Source organism: Xyrauchen texanus, chromosome 32, assembly GCF_025860055.1.
Source record: "Xyrauchen texanus isolate HMW12.3.18 chromosome 32, RBS_HiC_50CHRs, whole genome shotgun sequence".
NCBI lineage: Eukaryota > Metazoa > Chordata > Actinopteri > Cypriniformes > Catostomidae > Xyrauchen > Xyrauchen texanus.
In genome coordinates, this window is record NC_068307.1 from 9981018 (window position 1) to 9995436 (window position 14419).

At 41.8% G+C, this 14419-nt stretch overlaps 1 protein-coding gene across 2 annotated transcripts in view; it reads right to left on the minus strand.

Annotated features, from left to right (window-relative positions):
• Positions 1-13834, minus strand: part of LOC127625921 (liprin-alpha-4-like) — a 167132-nt gene extending 153298 nt beyond the window's left edge. For both annotated transcript variants that reach the window (XM_052101387.1, XM_052101386.1), the window contains exon 1: positions 12868-13834. In XM_052101387.1, the coding sequence (XP_051957347.1) occupies positions 12868-13116 (249 nt within the window). In that variant the 5' untranslated portion in view covers positions 13117-13834. The remainder of the gene's footprint in view (positions 1-12867) is intronic.
• Positions 13835-14419: the final 585 nt, after the last annotated feature.

Genomic DNA, 14419 nt, shown 5'->3' on the forward strand with positions numbered 1-14419 from the left:
CCGGAAGTCTCTACGTTTTTCTGATGCAGAGATATGTGATTTGTTACTCGGTTGCTAGGGTAACCCCATCTGGTTGCTAGGCAGTTACCTTAGTGATACTAATGAAGTCTCCTTGCCATCCTGATTGAAATAAATCAACCCAGAAGTTTCTCTGATTTTCTGGTGCAGAGATATAGTTACTGCTAAATGGTTGCTAGGGTACTCTGTTTAGTTGCTATGGAGTGGCTTGGCAGCTGCCAATCATTAATCTCCAAAGGCTGCTTGTCAGTATGAATGATATAAACCAACTCCCATGCCTCTGTGACATTCAGAATGGAAGATATCCTCTATGGATTTTGGTTGCTAAGGTGCTCGACAATGGTTGCTAGGGAGGGGCTAGGAAGTGTTGAGGTGATTCATGATTGGCTGTTTGCTGCCCCGAGTGAAACGAGACCACCCTTGTGTTTCTATGACACTTCTATCCGGAGATATCTCTTTGATGTCTTTCATTAGAAGTCTATGGGACTTGTTGCTAAGGTGCTCTAAATTGTTGCTAGGGCGTGGCTTGATAGATTCAAAATGATCCTGAGATACTGATTGGTCGTCTGAGTAAAATGAGCCCGCCCCATTGTCTCTATGACACTGTGATCCAGAGCTATGTTGAATACAAATCCCAATGCCATTTCATTTCATGGGCCGTCCTACACCATTGTAAGTCAATTGGGGCATTTTTGGGCAGCTCCTGCCCCCAGGGGTGCAACTTTTACCCCATTTTGAGGTATGCTCTTACAGAGCCTGCCAGCCTCTTCAAATATGGCAAATCACACGTTTCTGCGAAATCCTCGCTCGGAGCTGTGACGCGTCAAAGTTTGTCGCAATGTTAAGTCTATGGGATTTTTCGGCCGCTTTTTTGCCCCTGGGGCAATTACCGTACCCGATCAGCTTATAAAAGTCATAGCACACGTGTCCTCAATAGGCCGTTCGATTTGACACCTCATTCGTGGGTCTACGCCAAACGGTCGCGGGACGAGTTAGGTGCCGAAGTTTTGTACGGAGATAGAATAATAATAAAAAAAAGAAAAATAAAAATAAGTATGTGAGATTACAATAGTGATGCTTTGCAAGCACCACTAATAAAAAAGTTTGCTGGGGTGGGTTGCTGGTTGGTAGAGGCATGCTAAATACATACAAATTGTGCCGTTGTGATTTAATGTGCTGAGTAACGCTATTTTTCCCACAGTGTCCGATATTATAATCTGTGCGACACACTTTGCATAAGACATGGGCATTGTCGATATGGTTGAGATATGAAATGAAATTCTTCCGTCCAGCTGTTGTTCCATTTACACGCATATTTTGTATTTTTTCGCCAGAGCACCACTTGAATCTTCTCCTCCCATCCACCAGTGATGCTTGATTCAACTTCCTGCGTCTACTACCTGCGCAGATATAAACAGCGCAACTGGGTTGTAGGTTGCCATGTTGAGGTCACAAATGGGGTGAAATTTGTATGATGTGTCGATTATGTGAGTATTGGAATAATATATTGATATGATTATTCATATAACGAGGTTTGGGCCATACAAATTATGGGAGTTTCCCGGGAGAAATAACAAAACGGGAGGGAGGCGGGAGATGGATGTGAAATACGGGAGACTCCCGGGAAAAACGGGAGTGTTGACAGGTATGTCCAAACTCCAAACAGAAAGGCCTAGTTGAGAAAGGAATTGAACCGGGGACCTTCATTCTGTGAGAAAACGTCCGTAGAAAAATTATTATTATTTAAAAATGTATATAGTTTTAATTCTTATGACTATTTTTGTTGTAGCTGGTTGATGGTTGTGATTTGTGTGAAGTCACCATGAGGGTTATTAGTGTTACTGCTGGTGAACTTGGAGCCTGTGAAATTTAAGCTATTAATATTCACTCAATTGTACTTAACAAAAGTGCAGCTTAATCTGCACTAAGTAGTACTGATGAGAATCAAATGTGCCATATGGCTAACCGAGATTCCAGTCATAATTTTCATTATACTGTTTAAGGCATGCTATAACTCAATTTAAATAATTAAAATAACAGATGAGTTACAATAAGTTTACATGTAACTAGATACAATTCCTAAAAAAAATTAAGTTCAGTTTACTTGAGCCAAATAAGTATGTTTATTTAGAAAAAGCAGTCAAACCGACTGCCTTGACAAATGTAAGGTCAACTAATTCGATTTTACAGTGTGTTGATGAAATTTACAGTCGATCAAATCTTCAATTTGGGGAATAATCACAGCAGAGGCAGATAACAATGCAATTTTCTTTAACTCTGTTATATAAAAATCCCTACACTATAAGCCTAGTTGCCTAAAATTAAACTGTCTGCTGGGTTGCACTGTTCTCTTTCAGAAGAGTGTACATTTTCAGAGACTCTGCAAAAACGAGACTTCCTCTAAGAGGCAGTGATCAGAAAATAGCATCTATTGATCAGGCTCATCTATCACAGAGTCGGAATGCTGAGTCGCTCAATGAGGGGAGACGAAGAGCTGTTGTGTTTTCAGTGAAGCACAGCAAACATTATTACAGGGGTTAATGAGACAGGAGCTGTTCTGGAATGTGTTATTTGTGGGAAAACTAAGCAAAATCATAAAAGATGCTTAATGGTGGTTCTATGAGGTGTCAGAATTGCAATACAGTATGATAGAATTTATAAAACAAATTTTAAATATACAGTAAATGACAACTTGGGATGTGTGATAAATCGAGTCAAAACATATTTCCAATGATTTTGCATGGCAATATGACACTAAAAAACATAATATATAAATTATTTTATTGCGTTTTCTATTAGGCCATTAAGTTTCCTGTAAGACTGTGCCATTTTGTGATCAGGGAGCTGTTAGGGCTGCACAATTAATCACAATTGCAATAATCAGCATATTAGCCTATGCAACTTCTAAACCACAGCATGCTGCAATTTCATTAATGCGCCATTTTGATTGGTGCACGTTTCGCACACTGACGAGATCTTGCTATCAGAATGCAGTGCGCAAAAAAAGCTACCACTGAGAAAACTGAACAGTATTTTACTTCTTGCATTACACATTTTGATGCTTGGCTACAGTATAATTTTTTAGCTACAGCTTATTGTACAGCCCTAGTGGCAACCAAAAAACAATCAATAGGTATTTTAATATAGTCTTTTTTGGACATCAAAGGCAGTATTTATCAGACACATAAGCACAAAAAAGAAGAAATGCTGAATGGTTAAGCTCAGCTTTCCTGGGTATGCAGGACTTGACAAAAGAGGTATTCTTGTGTTTCAGACACATACTGCTGCAGAGTCTACAGCACCATGACACACAAATATAACAGTGCTAGGCTGATCAGATGTGACAATTTTGCTATAAAATACATCTAATTGCTCAATGAGGATTTGATTCTGAAGTATTCTGGAACAACTTCTTAGTGGACACATGTATAAACTAAAAATCACACACTTGACCTCTATTCTACATGAGGAGCAGATGACTCAGGATTTATCTGCTCAACTCCAGTACCATCCCCACTTGCCAGTTCTTTTGAACGTCACTTAGATAAACAAGATACTGAAGACCTTCCAGCAGACATAGACAGCCTGGCATTCTTCCGTGCTCAGTGGCTTCGGCCAGTTCAGTAGCCCTAACCCCCACTCCACTTCTCCCTGAATGGACAAACACATTTGATTGGCAGCTCTGCTGAGAAACCAACTTCCCTGATAGACCATATTTCAAGACCGAAGAGCAGGTTGCTAACTCTGCACTATGGTAAAACCCCATGAGGGACATGTAATTGCAATCAGCTGTCCTCCACAGGTGTCTTTAAGTTGACTCTGCAGAATAAAGTATGTGCATTGTTTGTGTATCATCAGCAGTATCATCAATATTTTCATAATATTCTTCCTAAATGGCCTAATTTCATTTTTTATGGAGGAGAATGTTAAAATGTTCTGAGAGGATTTTGCTGGTGATTTAAAATTAAGCAATTTTGTGAACATCACAATTATTTTTTTTAGCTTTTTCCCTAAAGTCTGTGCCATTGGACAAGTTTTGAGCTTCGTTCACAGCAGAAATGTTTACTAGTGTCTCTGATTAAACATTAGAAAAAAAGGCCATTAGAATTGGTAAAAACTGATTACTTTTGTAAGTCAGTTCAAACTGTTAGTTTCAATGGAGTCGATTCAAACTCTGATTAAATTATTTGTTTGCATCATCACAAAATATATGTAGGATGATATTGTTATATTGGTGTAAATAATTGGTGTCTTCCTAAATTACATACTTTATTTTACTTCTACAGGAGGATAAACAACGAATAATACAACAACAATTTGAGTGTTTACATGCACGATCTTACACCGATTATGATTAATTAAAAATGTAAGGTAGTGTAAACGTCTTAAACTGTGTTGCTTTATTGGTGTAAGGTAATTAACAGTTTAAGGAAAAAAAGAAAAGAAAAAAATTCAGCACACATAGATTTTTGACCTTTACCGACATTCTTACTCTTTGTGCACAAGCCTATTTACGATTTGATGTCAAATGCATAGAATAACCTGATGATTTCAAGTTTCATGTAAATTTTATTTATTTATTTATTTATTTATTTATTTTTTGGTAGTTATCAGCATATTAGTGTGCATTTAAACACACTCATTGATAACTGTTACGATTCACTGTTATCTGCTGTGTTTTGCATGTCATCTGTTCCCCCTGGACTACACTCCCCACAATCCCCTGCTCTTCCAGCTGTTCCCTATTGTTCACACCTGTTTTCCATTCCCTTATTAATCAGTTTGTATATAATGCCCTTATTTATGTTCAGACCTTGTCAATTGTTGTGTGTTTTGACCTCCCGTTCATGACCCGTTCCCATTGTTCATGTTTTCTCTGTTCCTGTATTTTTCCCATCATGGATGTTTCTTTTGTTCCTGTTTTTACTTTGCTAATTTTTACTTTGTTCATTTTATTAAATGCTTTTAAGCCTACATTTAGATCCTGCTCATGTGACCTCCCTCGTCGTAACAATAACAAAGAGCCAATACATTTAAACTAAACACAGGTAACTAAAAAAGCTTTATGCTGGAAAATGTAGCTATCACTACAGAAAAAAAAAGAGCACTGAGAATGTTTTCAAGCAACACAGCTAGCAACCTGATAGTAGCCACAATTACAGGTTATAAAAGACATCAACCACGGCAATATGTAATTAGCTACGCACTCTAAAGATACAGAAAGAAAGGTGATGTACACTATGAGACTTTTAACAGTATGTTGAACCTAAAAGAGTCCATGAAACTACCACATAATTGACCAATTAGTACGTTTGTAAATGTATCATAAAAATTGACTGAATTGACAAGAATGATATTGTATCAACTGCCATTATTATTGAATGAAAAGTGAAATAAGCAATTACTTAAAATATGGCCACTTAATCTAAGTGCACTGATTCTGAGTGGTGGTGGCGTAGTGGACTAAAGCACAGGGCTGTTAATCAGAAGGTCATTGGTTCGAACTCCACAGCCACCACCATTGTGTCCTTGAGCAAGGCACTTAACTCCAGGTTGTTCCAGGGGGATTGTCCCCAATAATTGCACTGTAAGTCGCTATGGATAAAAGCGTCTGCCAAATGCATAAATGTAAATGTAATGTAAATGATTCTAAAGTTATAAATAAATAACATAACATTGAAATTAAAAGTTGAATCAGGGGGTTTAAACATGAATCTCAGCTGTAAACTGGACTAATTGGCCTTTTAGCAACAGCCTCACATGCACCAGAGCATCAGATTAAAAGCAGGTATTTTGCTTTGAACAGTCCTACACATACAAGCACCAAATGTGGAAGTGCAAGTTTCCTCTGGTGACAGAATGGTGAGGTTCTCTCAATTCAAAAAAGGTCATTCTCGTCTCTGCTTCTACCCATACCATTTGGGGTTCAGTCACCTCCATTTAAAACCATTCTGCCACTAATCGAACAGTGTCACAATTCTTCCACAGGAAGAGATCTTTTGCATGGAATTCAAATTAGAGGGAGGGATGGGGGGGTTATTCAGCTGAATCAATAAATATCACTTGTGTCATTGGCAAGCGACCAAATTCGGCACTGTGATTCAGAGGAAGAGACAGAAGAGCTAACCGTCTGTGTCTTTCAGAATATTACCGGACGAATGACAACAATGCTGGGTGACCTACTCCGATTGTCTTTGAAATCCTGGGGAAAAGTTCAATCTCTCTGGCAGACTCTCATTTATTACCACAATGAGTGTTTCAGAGCATTCACAGACCAAATGCATAATTTGCTAAATCACAAGCACATTACAAGTTTCATGTTTGTGACAACTCTTGTAACACAATGTGGTTCCATTTGAACCTGTCAGACAGGCTTCATCTACAGTCCTTCAAGCAGACCTTCCGTCAACATCATCAAACTGAGCTGGATTCTGGTTGTTGGACTGGTAGATGCCTCAGCCTCTGGTCATTGTCTTACCTACCATACTGATACACCAAAAGCATGCCATTTGGAGACTTACTGGCATGGTCAGCCATGTAAGACTGTTTAAAAAAAATGGGTGAAGTTAGACCTTAGGGTTAGGATAAGAAAATTAAAGATTTTGTGTGTTTGTGCATACATGCAACAATAATCAAGGCTTTTCTTTAAAAATGTAACTTCTGCTTTTGTTGACTGGATGCTAGCACATTCACTGCAGCTGACATTTCTGGGTCACACATAATTCTAGTAAATGATTTTTGTGAAAATAAGAGTTTACCTGACACCAGCAGTACCACAATGCACAAACTATAATTGCTTGGGTCTGAGTAACTTAAAATGTGTCAAATTGAATAAAATATCACTTTGTCATTTAGTTCTTCATCAGAAAAAGATCATCTGGGAACATTTCTTCTGAGGATTGACTTCAAAGGCAATTATTTATATATCTAGACATTCAAAGGCACTTCCCCTCACATCTTAGCTAGTCATCATGTAACTGTAAAGCTTTTGTTTTTGTTTTTTTGTAAACTGTATATATTAATAGTTATCTGAAATTGTAAAAAAGTAAATAAATAGTTTACTCCGCTTAAGGATAACTTTTTACTATTCCTAAAGTGGTCACGCATACCTATGCACGGCGAAGATGACGTAGGCGTATACTGAGTGCGTGTGAAATCCGCAAAAAGAATAACTGCCAAGAAGCCACTTTTGCTGCACTTCATACTCTGGCAAAGTGAAGTTCAAAAGAAACTTGCCACTAAAGTTATATCCTTGTCCATTGTGTATATTCAGTGTTCGAAGCACCGCACACTCAGAGGTCACTGCCAAACCAAGCATCTTCCTATTGGTCAACACGGTTAAAGTTTTGTTGCAATGGTAAGGAGTAGGTGAGTTGTCTTGTCCTTGTGTGATTCCTGATGCGGGCCTTTTTGATTGTTTAAGGAATGCTGGTATTGTATATAGTTAGTGTTTTTCTTGTTGCTTGTGTCTTGGAATAAAAAAAATTAAATAAAAAATAACCACGCGAAATCTGCGAGAGGAAATTCTTCACCACCGGAAGTTCATCGTACAAAATTCATGATCGCACGGATTCCCATTAAGATGACTGTATTTTGCCCGCAGAATTTCGCCATGCAAAGGTATGTGACTGCACCTTTAATAGTTTTAATTAAGTTACCGTTACACTCTAAACCCTAAAGTTGTCATTAATAAAACATTTAAGTTAATAAACGGTACTTGAAATGTGACATTTTGGACTCATAACTCAAACAAATACGTTCTTTAGACTTTGCATTTGAGTAATACTAAAAAAAATGTGGCTTTGTGGAATACCTATGAACACTTTCTCTTGAAAAAAGTTTGTTTAAGACAAGGGAACTTATGGAAAATAATAATAGTTTTTTTTTAAATGTATATAGTTTTAATTCTCATGACTAATGTCGTTGTTTTGTTGTAGCTGGTTGTGATTTGTAGGAGTCACCATTAGGGTGATTAGTGTTACCTCTGGTATACTTGGAGCCTGTTAAATTAAAGCTATTTTCTTTACACTGAAAATAATTACTAATGAGATTTATTTCATTTTTATTATCAATTATGAAGTTTTTTTTTAACTAGTGAGCTTATTTAGATAACATGAAATCCCATAAGCTTCAATGTGGAAAACAATAATTATATGAGCGAATTGTTGCATGGCACTGGAAATATATTTTCTTCTCCTCATCTTGACATGCAGAAATGCTAAAATAAACCAGCAGACATCTCTCACCCTTTCAGTAATAGTGCTTGTTCAAAGAGAGAGCAGTGCTTTCCTGAAGTAATGACAGAAAAACAGCATCTGGAGTCATTCACACCAAGTAATGACAAACCTAGACATGACGTATTATATTGGGCTTGTGTGACTTTTTACAGGCTTATTTAAATTAAGAGGTATTAAAATATTGATATTTAATCCTTGTTAAATGATACCCTTATGAAAACTACCCATGGATTTACTGTAGTAATATTGTATTAACCATGACTAGTAACCACGACTGTAACCATGTGGGGTTTTTTGGTAGTTTTTTGGCAGTAACCAAGGTTTTGATACAATTAACCATGGTTTTACCATAGCATTACTGCATTATCCATATTGTAACTTGGTTTTAGTAATAGTAATCATATAATAATATCTATGGTTAATTTTGTGGTTTTATATGTTATTTATACTTACTAATTTAAAAAGTTAAACAAAGCAGCCTAATCATTTTCTGCTAAGGCATTTATAGGCCTTATATAAAAATATAAGTAATAATTTGTTTAAATTTTATCCAAAGAATTCATAAAAATAAAATGTATTAGAGGTATACATTTGGTTGTATGATACATAGTTGGTATCATTATCGGCGAAACTGGCATAAAAGTACTTGGTAACAGATCGAACAGAAAATAAGTGGTATCGCCCATAACTAGTAGAATTATTGCATGCTGAATTACAGCATGTTGCACAAAATCACCTTGCATTACTAAAAATTAAACACAAAATACAAGGCTGTGCACGCAGTCCTCAATACTTATACTTTTTTTTTAGTTTTAGTAGAAAATGATCTTCAGACATCACAAAACAAAAGATTACCAAATTCAAAAACAAAATCAATAATAAAAATGGTGTAAATAAACTTTCAAATAGTGAAACCCTGTAAGTTAGTTAATTATTCAAGCCCAGTGCATGCTGGGAACACCAGCTTTGAAAAGTTAAGTCAAATTTACTTATTTTATTTACCTGTGAAATGTAATCAAATGAGTGTCACCCGAACACACACACACAAGATGAGACAGTCACAATGTCGGAGGAAACTGCTTTTATTTAATAGCAGTGCAGGCAAAAGTACAAACAGGGGCAAATCCAGTGAAGAGGCGTCAAAGGGAAGCCTGATGTCGGAGCCGGGGAATCAAGAGGAAGGAAGGGGCAAATCCGGGAGAGAGTGGTCAACGAGAGCGGGAGGTCGAAGCCGGGAAAACAGTTAACAACTATGGCGTAGAACAAGACGGGACTAGCGGGATCAATGACAGGGGAACAAGGGGAGCTGGCAAGCTAAGAGGTAAACAAGAGGAGTATCAGAACTAGGCGAGACTAGTGGGGGGCAAGGACACGGGAAACTAAATACAATAACCAACACTGGAGAAACGAATGCGTGTGGAATATATAGTGACGAGTGCAGGTGTAAACAATGAACAGGAGTGCAGATGACGCGAGTGCAGGTGTAAACAATGACGTGGTGATTGGGACGAGTGCAGGTGGTCATAATGTTCTGGATGAGAGCGGGAAGCGAGCGAGTACGCTCGCGGAGTGCATGTGTGCCCGGGGGGGGAGATAGTCTACGAGCATGTGAGCTCGTAGGAGCAAAAACGAGCGTGCAAGCTCGAACGAGCAAAACGGGCGTGGAAGCCCGAGGGAGGAAAAAGAGCGTACGAGCTCAAGGGGGCGGAGCGAGGGAGCGGGGTTTGTGACAGTACTCCCCCCTCTGAATAGGACGGCTCCTGACGGCCGCGGGTGGTGGTGCAGGATGATTGGGGGACAGGCAAAGGGAAGTGAGACAGTCCATGGGCAGTTCAAGGTAAGGTCAGGGGGAACATAGTGGACAGGCGGGTGGTCGGGAGATCTAGGGGGCATCCATAGGGCAGAGACTGGGTCAGGGGGTCTGGAAGGCGACTGGAGGACAGGGACTGGGTCCGGGGGTCTGGAAGGTGACCACCAGACAGGAACAGGGTCAGGAGGCCAGGGAAGAGGCCACAGGACAGGGAGAGTGTCAGGGGGCCACTGGACAGGGTCAGGGGGCCAGGGAAGAGCCGTGAAAGGCGGAGCCGTGGAGGACTTGGGAGACGGAGCCTTGGAAGACGGAGCCGTGAGAGACTCGGCAGGCGGGGTACTGAGAGGCTGAGGAGGCGGCGCCATGGGGAGCCCAAGAGACAGGGCAGAGGGAGGTGGTGCCGCAGGAGGCTCTAGAGGCGGAGGCCTGGAAGGCTCTGGAGGTGGAGCCGAAGGAGGCTTTAGGGGCGAAGGCCTGGAAGGCTCAGGAGGCGGAGCCAATGACGGTGGCGCCGTGGGCGGCTCCAGCGAGGTAGGCCTGGAAAGCTCTGGAGGTGGAGCCGAAGGAGGCTTTAGGGGCGAAGGCCTGGAAGGCTCAGGAGGTGGAGCCGATGACGGTGGCGCCGTGGGAGGCTCTAGCGAGGTAGGCCTGGAAGGCTCTGGAGGTGGAGCCAAGGTAAGTGGCGCCGTGGGAGGTCCCCGAGGCGACGACCTGGCAGGTTCTGTAGTCTCGGGGGGTAGAGCCATAGCAGGCACGAGGGGCGGAGCTCTAGAAAGCTCGGGAGGCGGAGCCGTAGGAGGCTCGGGAGGCGGAGCCGTAGGAGGCTAGGGAGGCGGAGCCGTAGGAGGCTCGGGAGTCTCTGGGAGTAGAGCCGTGAGAGGCTCGGGGAAAAAGGTCGTGGAAGACTCGAGAGCCTCTAGAGGTGGGGCCCTGGAAGGCTCGAGAGGCTCGAGGGGGGGAGCCATGAAAGACTCGAGCGACGAAGCCCTGAGAGGCTTGGAAGGGGGTGGAGCCCTGAAAGACTCGAGAGGAGAAGCCCTGAGAGACTCGAGAGGAGAAGCCCTGAGAGACTCGAGAGGGGAAGCCCTGAGAGGCTTGAGAGGGGGAGGAGCCCTGAGAGACTCGAGAGGCGAAGCCGTGAGAGGCTTGAGGGGTGGAGCCATGAAAGACTCGAGGGACAGAGCCCTGAGAGGCTCGAGGGGAGGAGGAGCCCTGAAAGACTCGAGAGGGGAAGCCCTGAGAGGCTTGAAAGGGGGAGGAGCCCTGAGAGACTCGAGAGGCAAAGCCGTGAGGCTTGAGGGGTGGAGCCATGAAAGACTCGTGAGGAGAAGCCCTGGGAGGCTTGAGAGGGGGAGGAGCCCTGAGAGACTCGAGAGGCGAAGCCGTGAGAGGCTTGAGGGGTGGAGCCATGAAAGACTCGAGGGGCGGAGCCCTGAGAGGCTCGAGGGGCGGAGGAGCCCTGAAAGACTCGAGAGGCGAAGCCGTGAGAGGCTTGAGGGATGGAGCCATGAAAGACTCTAGAGGAGAAGCCCTGAGAGGCTTGGAAGGAGGCGGAGCTCTGGGAGGCTCGAGAGGAGGAGCCCTGAGAGGCTTGGGAGGAGGAGCCTTGAAAGACTCGGGAGGAGGAGCCCTGAGAGGCTTGAGAGGTGGAGCTCTGGGAGGCTCGAGGGGTAGAGCTCTGGGAGGCTCGAGAGACTTGAAAGGCAGAACCCTGGGGGGCTTGGGAGGTAGAGCTCTGGGAGGCTCGAGAGGAGGAGCCTTAGGAGGCTCGAGAGGAAGAGCCCTGGGAGGCTTAGGAGGAGGAGCCTTGGGAGGCTCGTGAGGCGGAGGCCGCGAGGGCTCTGAGGGGCGAGCAGAGGCTGGCAGAGCCGTGGAAGACTCTGGGGGCGGAGCAGAACCCGGCAGAGCCGTGGAAGACTCTGGGGGCGGAGCAGAACCCGGCAGAGCCGTGGAAGACTCTGGGGGCGGAGCATGTGTGCCCGGGGGGGGAGATAGTCTACGAGCATGTGAGCTCGTAGGAGCAAAAACGAGCGTGCAAGCTCGAACGAGCAAAACGGGCGTGGAAGCCCGAGGGAGGAAAAAGAGCGTACGAGCTCAAGGGGGCGGAGCGAGGGAGCGGGGTTCGTGACAATGAGCGAATTAATATGACAACGTTTTCTACTTTAGGATTTATACATAATGAATTGTAAAGATAAACATTCATGAATAATGTTTACTTAAAAGCTAGAGCATTTATTTTTTACATATTTGAATTTAAGTATACATGTAGAATTTACTTATGTTAGTTTAAGCATGAGCTTATAAGATATTATTTGATCTAGAAATTACTTAATCTTTTCTGCTATATTTACTTCACCGCATAAAAAATACAAATAAATTCAGTGTACTAAATTGTACTTTACTTTAGAAAAGTGCATATTTATGTGCACTAAGTAGTACAGAGGAGAATCCATTATATGAAAACAATGAAACTTTAAATCACAGATGTAGTGTATTTGTAACTTGTTAAAATTACTTAAATTATGTTCAGGTTACTTGAGCCAAATTAGTATGTTTAAAAAAGCATGCAAACAGATTGCCATAAAATGTCGAAGGTCAACTAATTAGATTTAACAGTGTAGTCAACACAATTATTGTTACTTCAATATAATTTTAAGGAACTTACTTTGTATTTGCTGATGTCGTTTAAAAAAAACATTAAAATGGCAAAAATATAAAAATAAATAAAAAAAAACAAAAACAAGGCCGTCTAGACTGTTACCTCAGAAAACGTAACTTCCTGTAAACCTCTCCCAGCTTTACCTGCGGCAGGGCGGAGTTGAGCTGTCTCTGTAGCACATCCCTCTCGTGGAGCACATCCTGGAGTTTGGTCTGCGATTGGATGAGGGTCTCCTGTGTCTCCCGTAAGGACTCCAGCAGCTTATCTCTCTCATCCAACATGTTCACCATCAGTTGTTCAAAATTAGATTCGGCATCCGTGCCATTCTGAGAGCCTCGCTGGGAACTCACCGAGTCCCCCTCATTTATGGTTGGCATCACTTCACACATCATATTGCTCGGCGCTATATTATTAAGTCTAAGTGAAATTTAAAAATCGACAAACTAGAAGAAAATTCCAAATTTTTGATACAGGTTTGAAGTTCAATATTAATATTTGTGGCATTTAAAATGCTTATTAAACTGGCTTAACATGTCCATGTTTTAAATTCATATACATCCCCTAATTTCAGAAATCGTAGCCATCTTCTAGATTCTTCACACACCTTGACCTCTCTGAACCAGGGCTGTCGGCCTTCCTCGCTCTGACATAGCCACCTAGTTTCACTTGAAACTCAATACATTTGGCTGCAAATCCATCACAGTGGTGGCCACATTCATATTCCAGTGGAATCGATCTCAGTTTATTGAACCTCCGCGGTTCCCTCGCTTTAACATCCACCAGTTGCCATTAACCTTTCTGAAAACGGTGAAACGCGCGTCTGCCGCATCCTCCAAATCCCTCTGCCATCATCATCGTCTCTCTACACGGCGAGCAGAGTGAAGCGCTCCTCCCTCTACGAGCTCATGCCAGTCGCCGCGTACAACACAGCGATTCTGCTATCTCCACAAACACTCGCGCATATTTTATGACGCAAATGGACAAGCGCTTCGATAGACTTAATGATTAAAAGTCTCCCACGTCCTCCGCGAAGATCATATCGACCCGGCGTGTATCGGGAAAGCTCGCGCAAACAGCATAAAATCGGCAGAGTTCCTCACATCAGCACCACGCGACTACATGACTGTAATGCACGAGACGGACAGCTTTAGAAACGGTGTCACGCGCAGTGCCCTCTTGCGGCATCCAGATAAAATGGGTCTATACCACTGATCATATATATATATATATATATATATATATATATATATATATATATATATATATATATATATATATATATACACACACACACAATGTCAGTGGTCTATACTAATGTAATAGTATAGACCTTTTTCACAGACTGCGATGACGCGTTTCCGCTTTATTTAGCAGCGTAAATCTAGCAAACTTGTTTTATATTATTATTATTTTTAATATTGAGTGTACATTTCATTTACGGGGTAAATGAAAATAATATTTGCTGTGGTCTCCCATTCACTGCTGTTGAAGTTTACCCTGCAAACGTTTACTTCTGCGTTCCAAAACCCGGAGTGTGAAAAGGGTAAATTAAGAAGATACCCCCCAAAATTAATTAAAACAGTTTTTTATTATTATTTATAATAGCACGCTCACAGAATACAATAATTCTTAATACAGTTTCAATTTCGAGCATGAAACATTTATGTATGTTAAGTTTTATATATATACTATAGA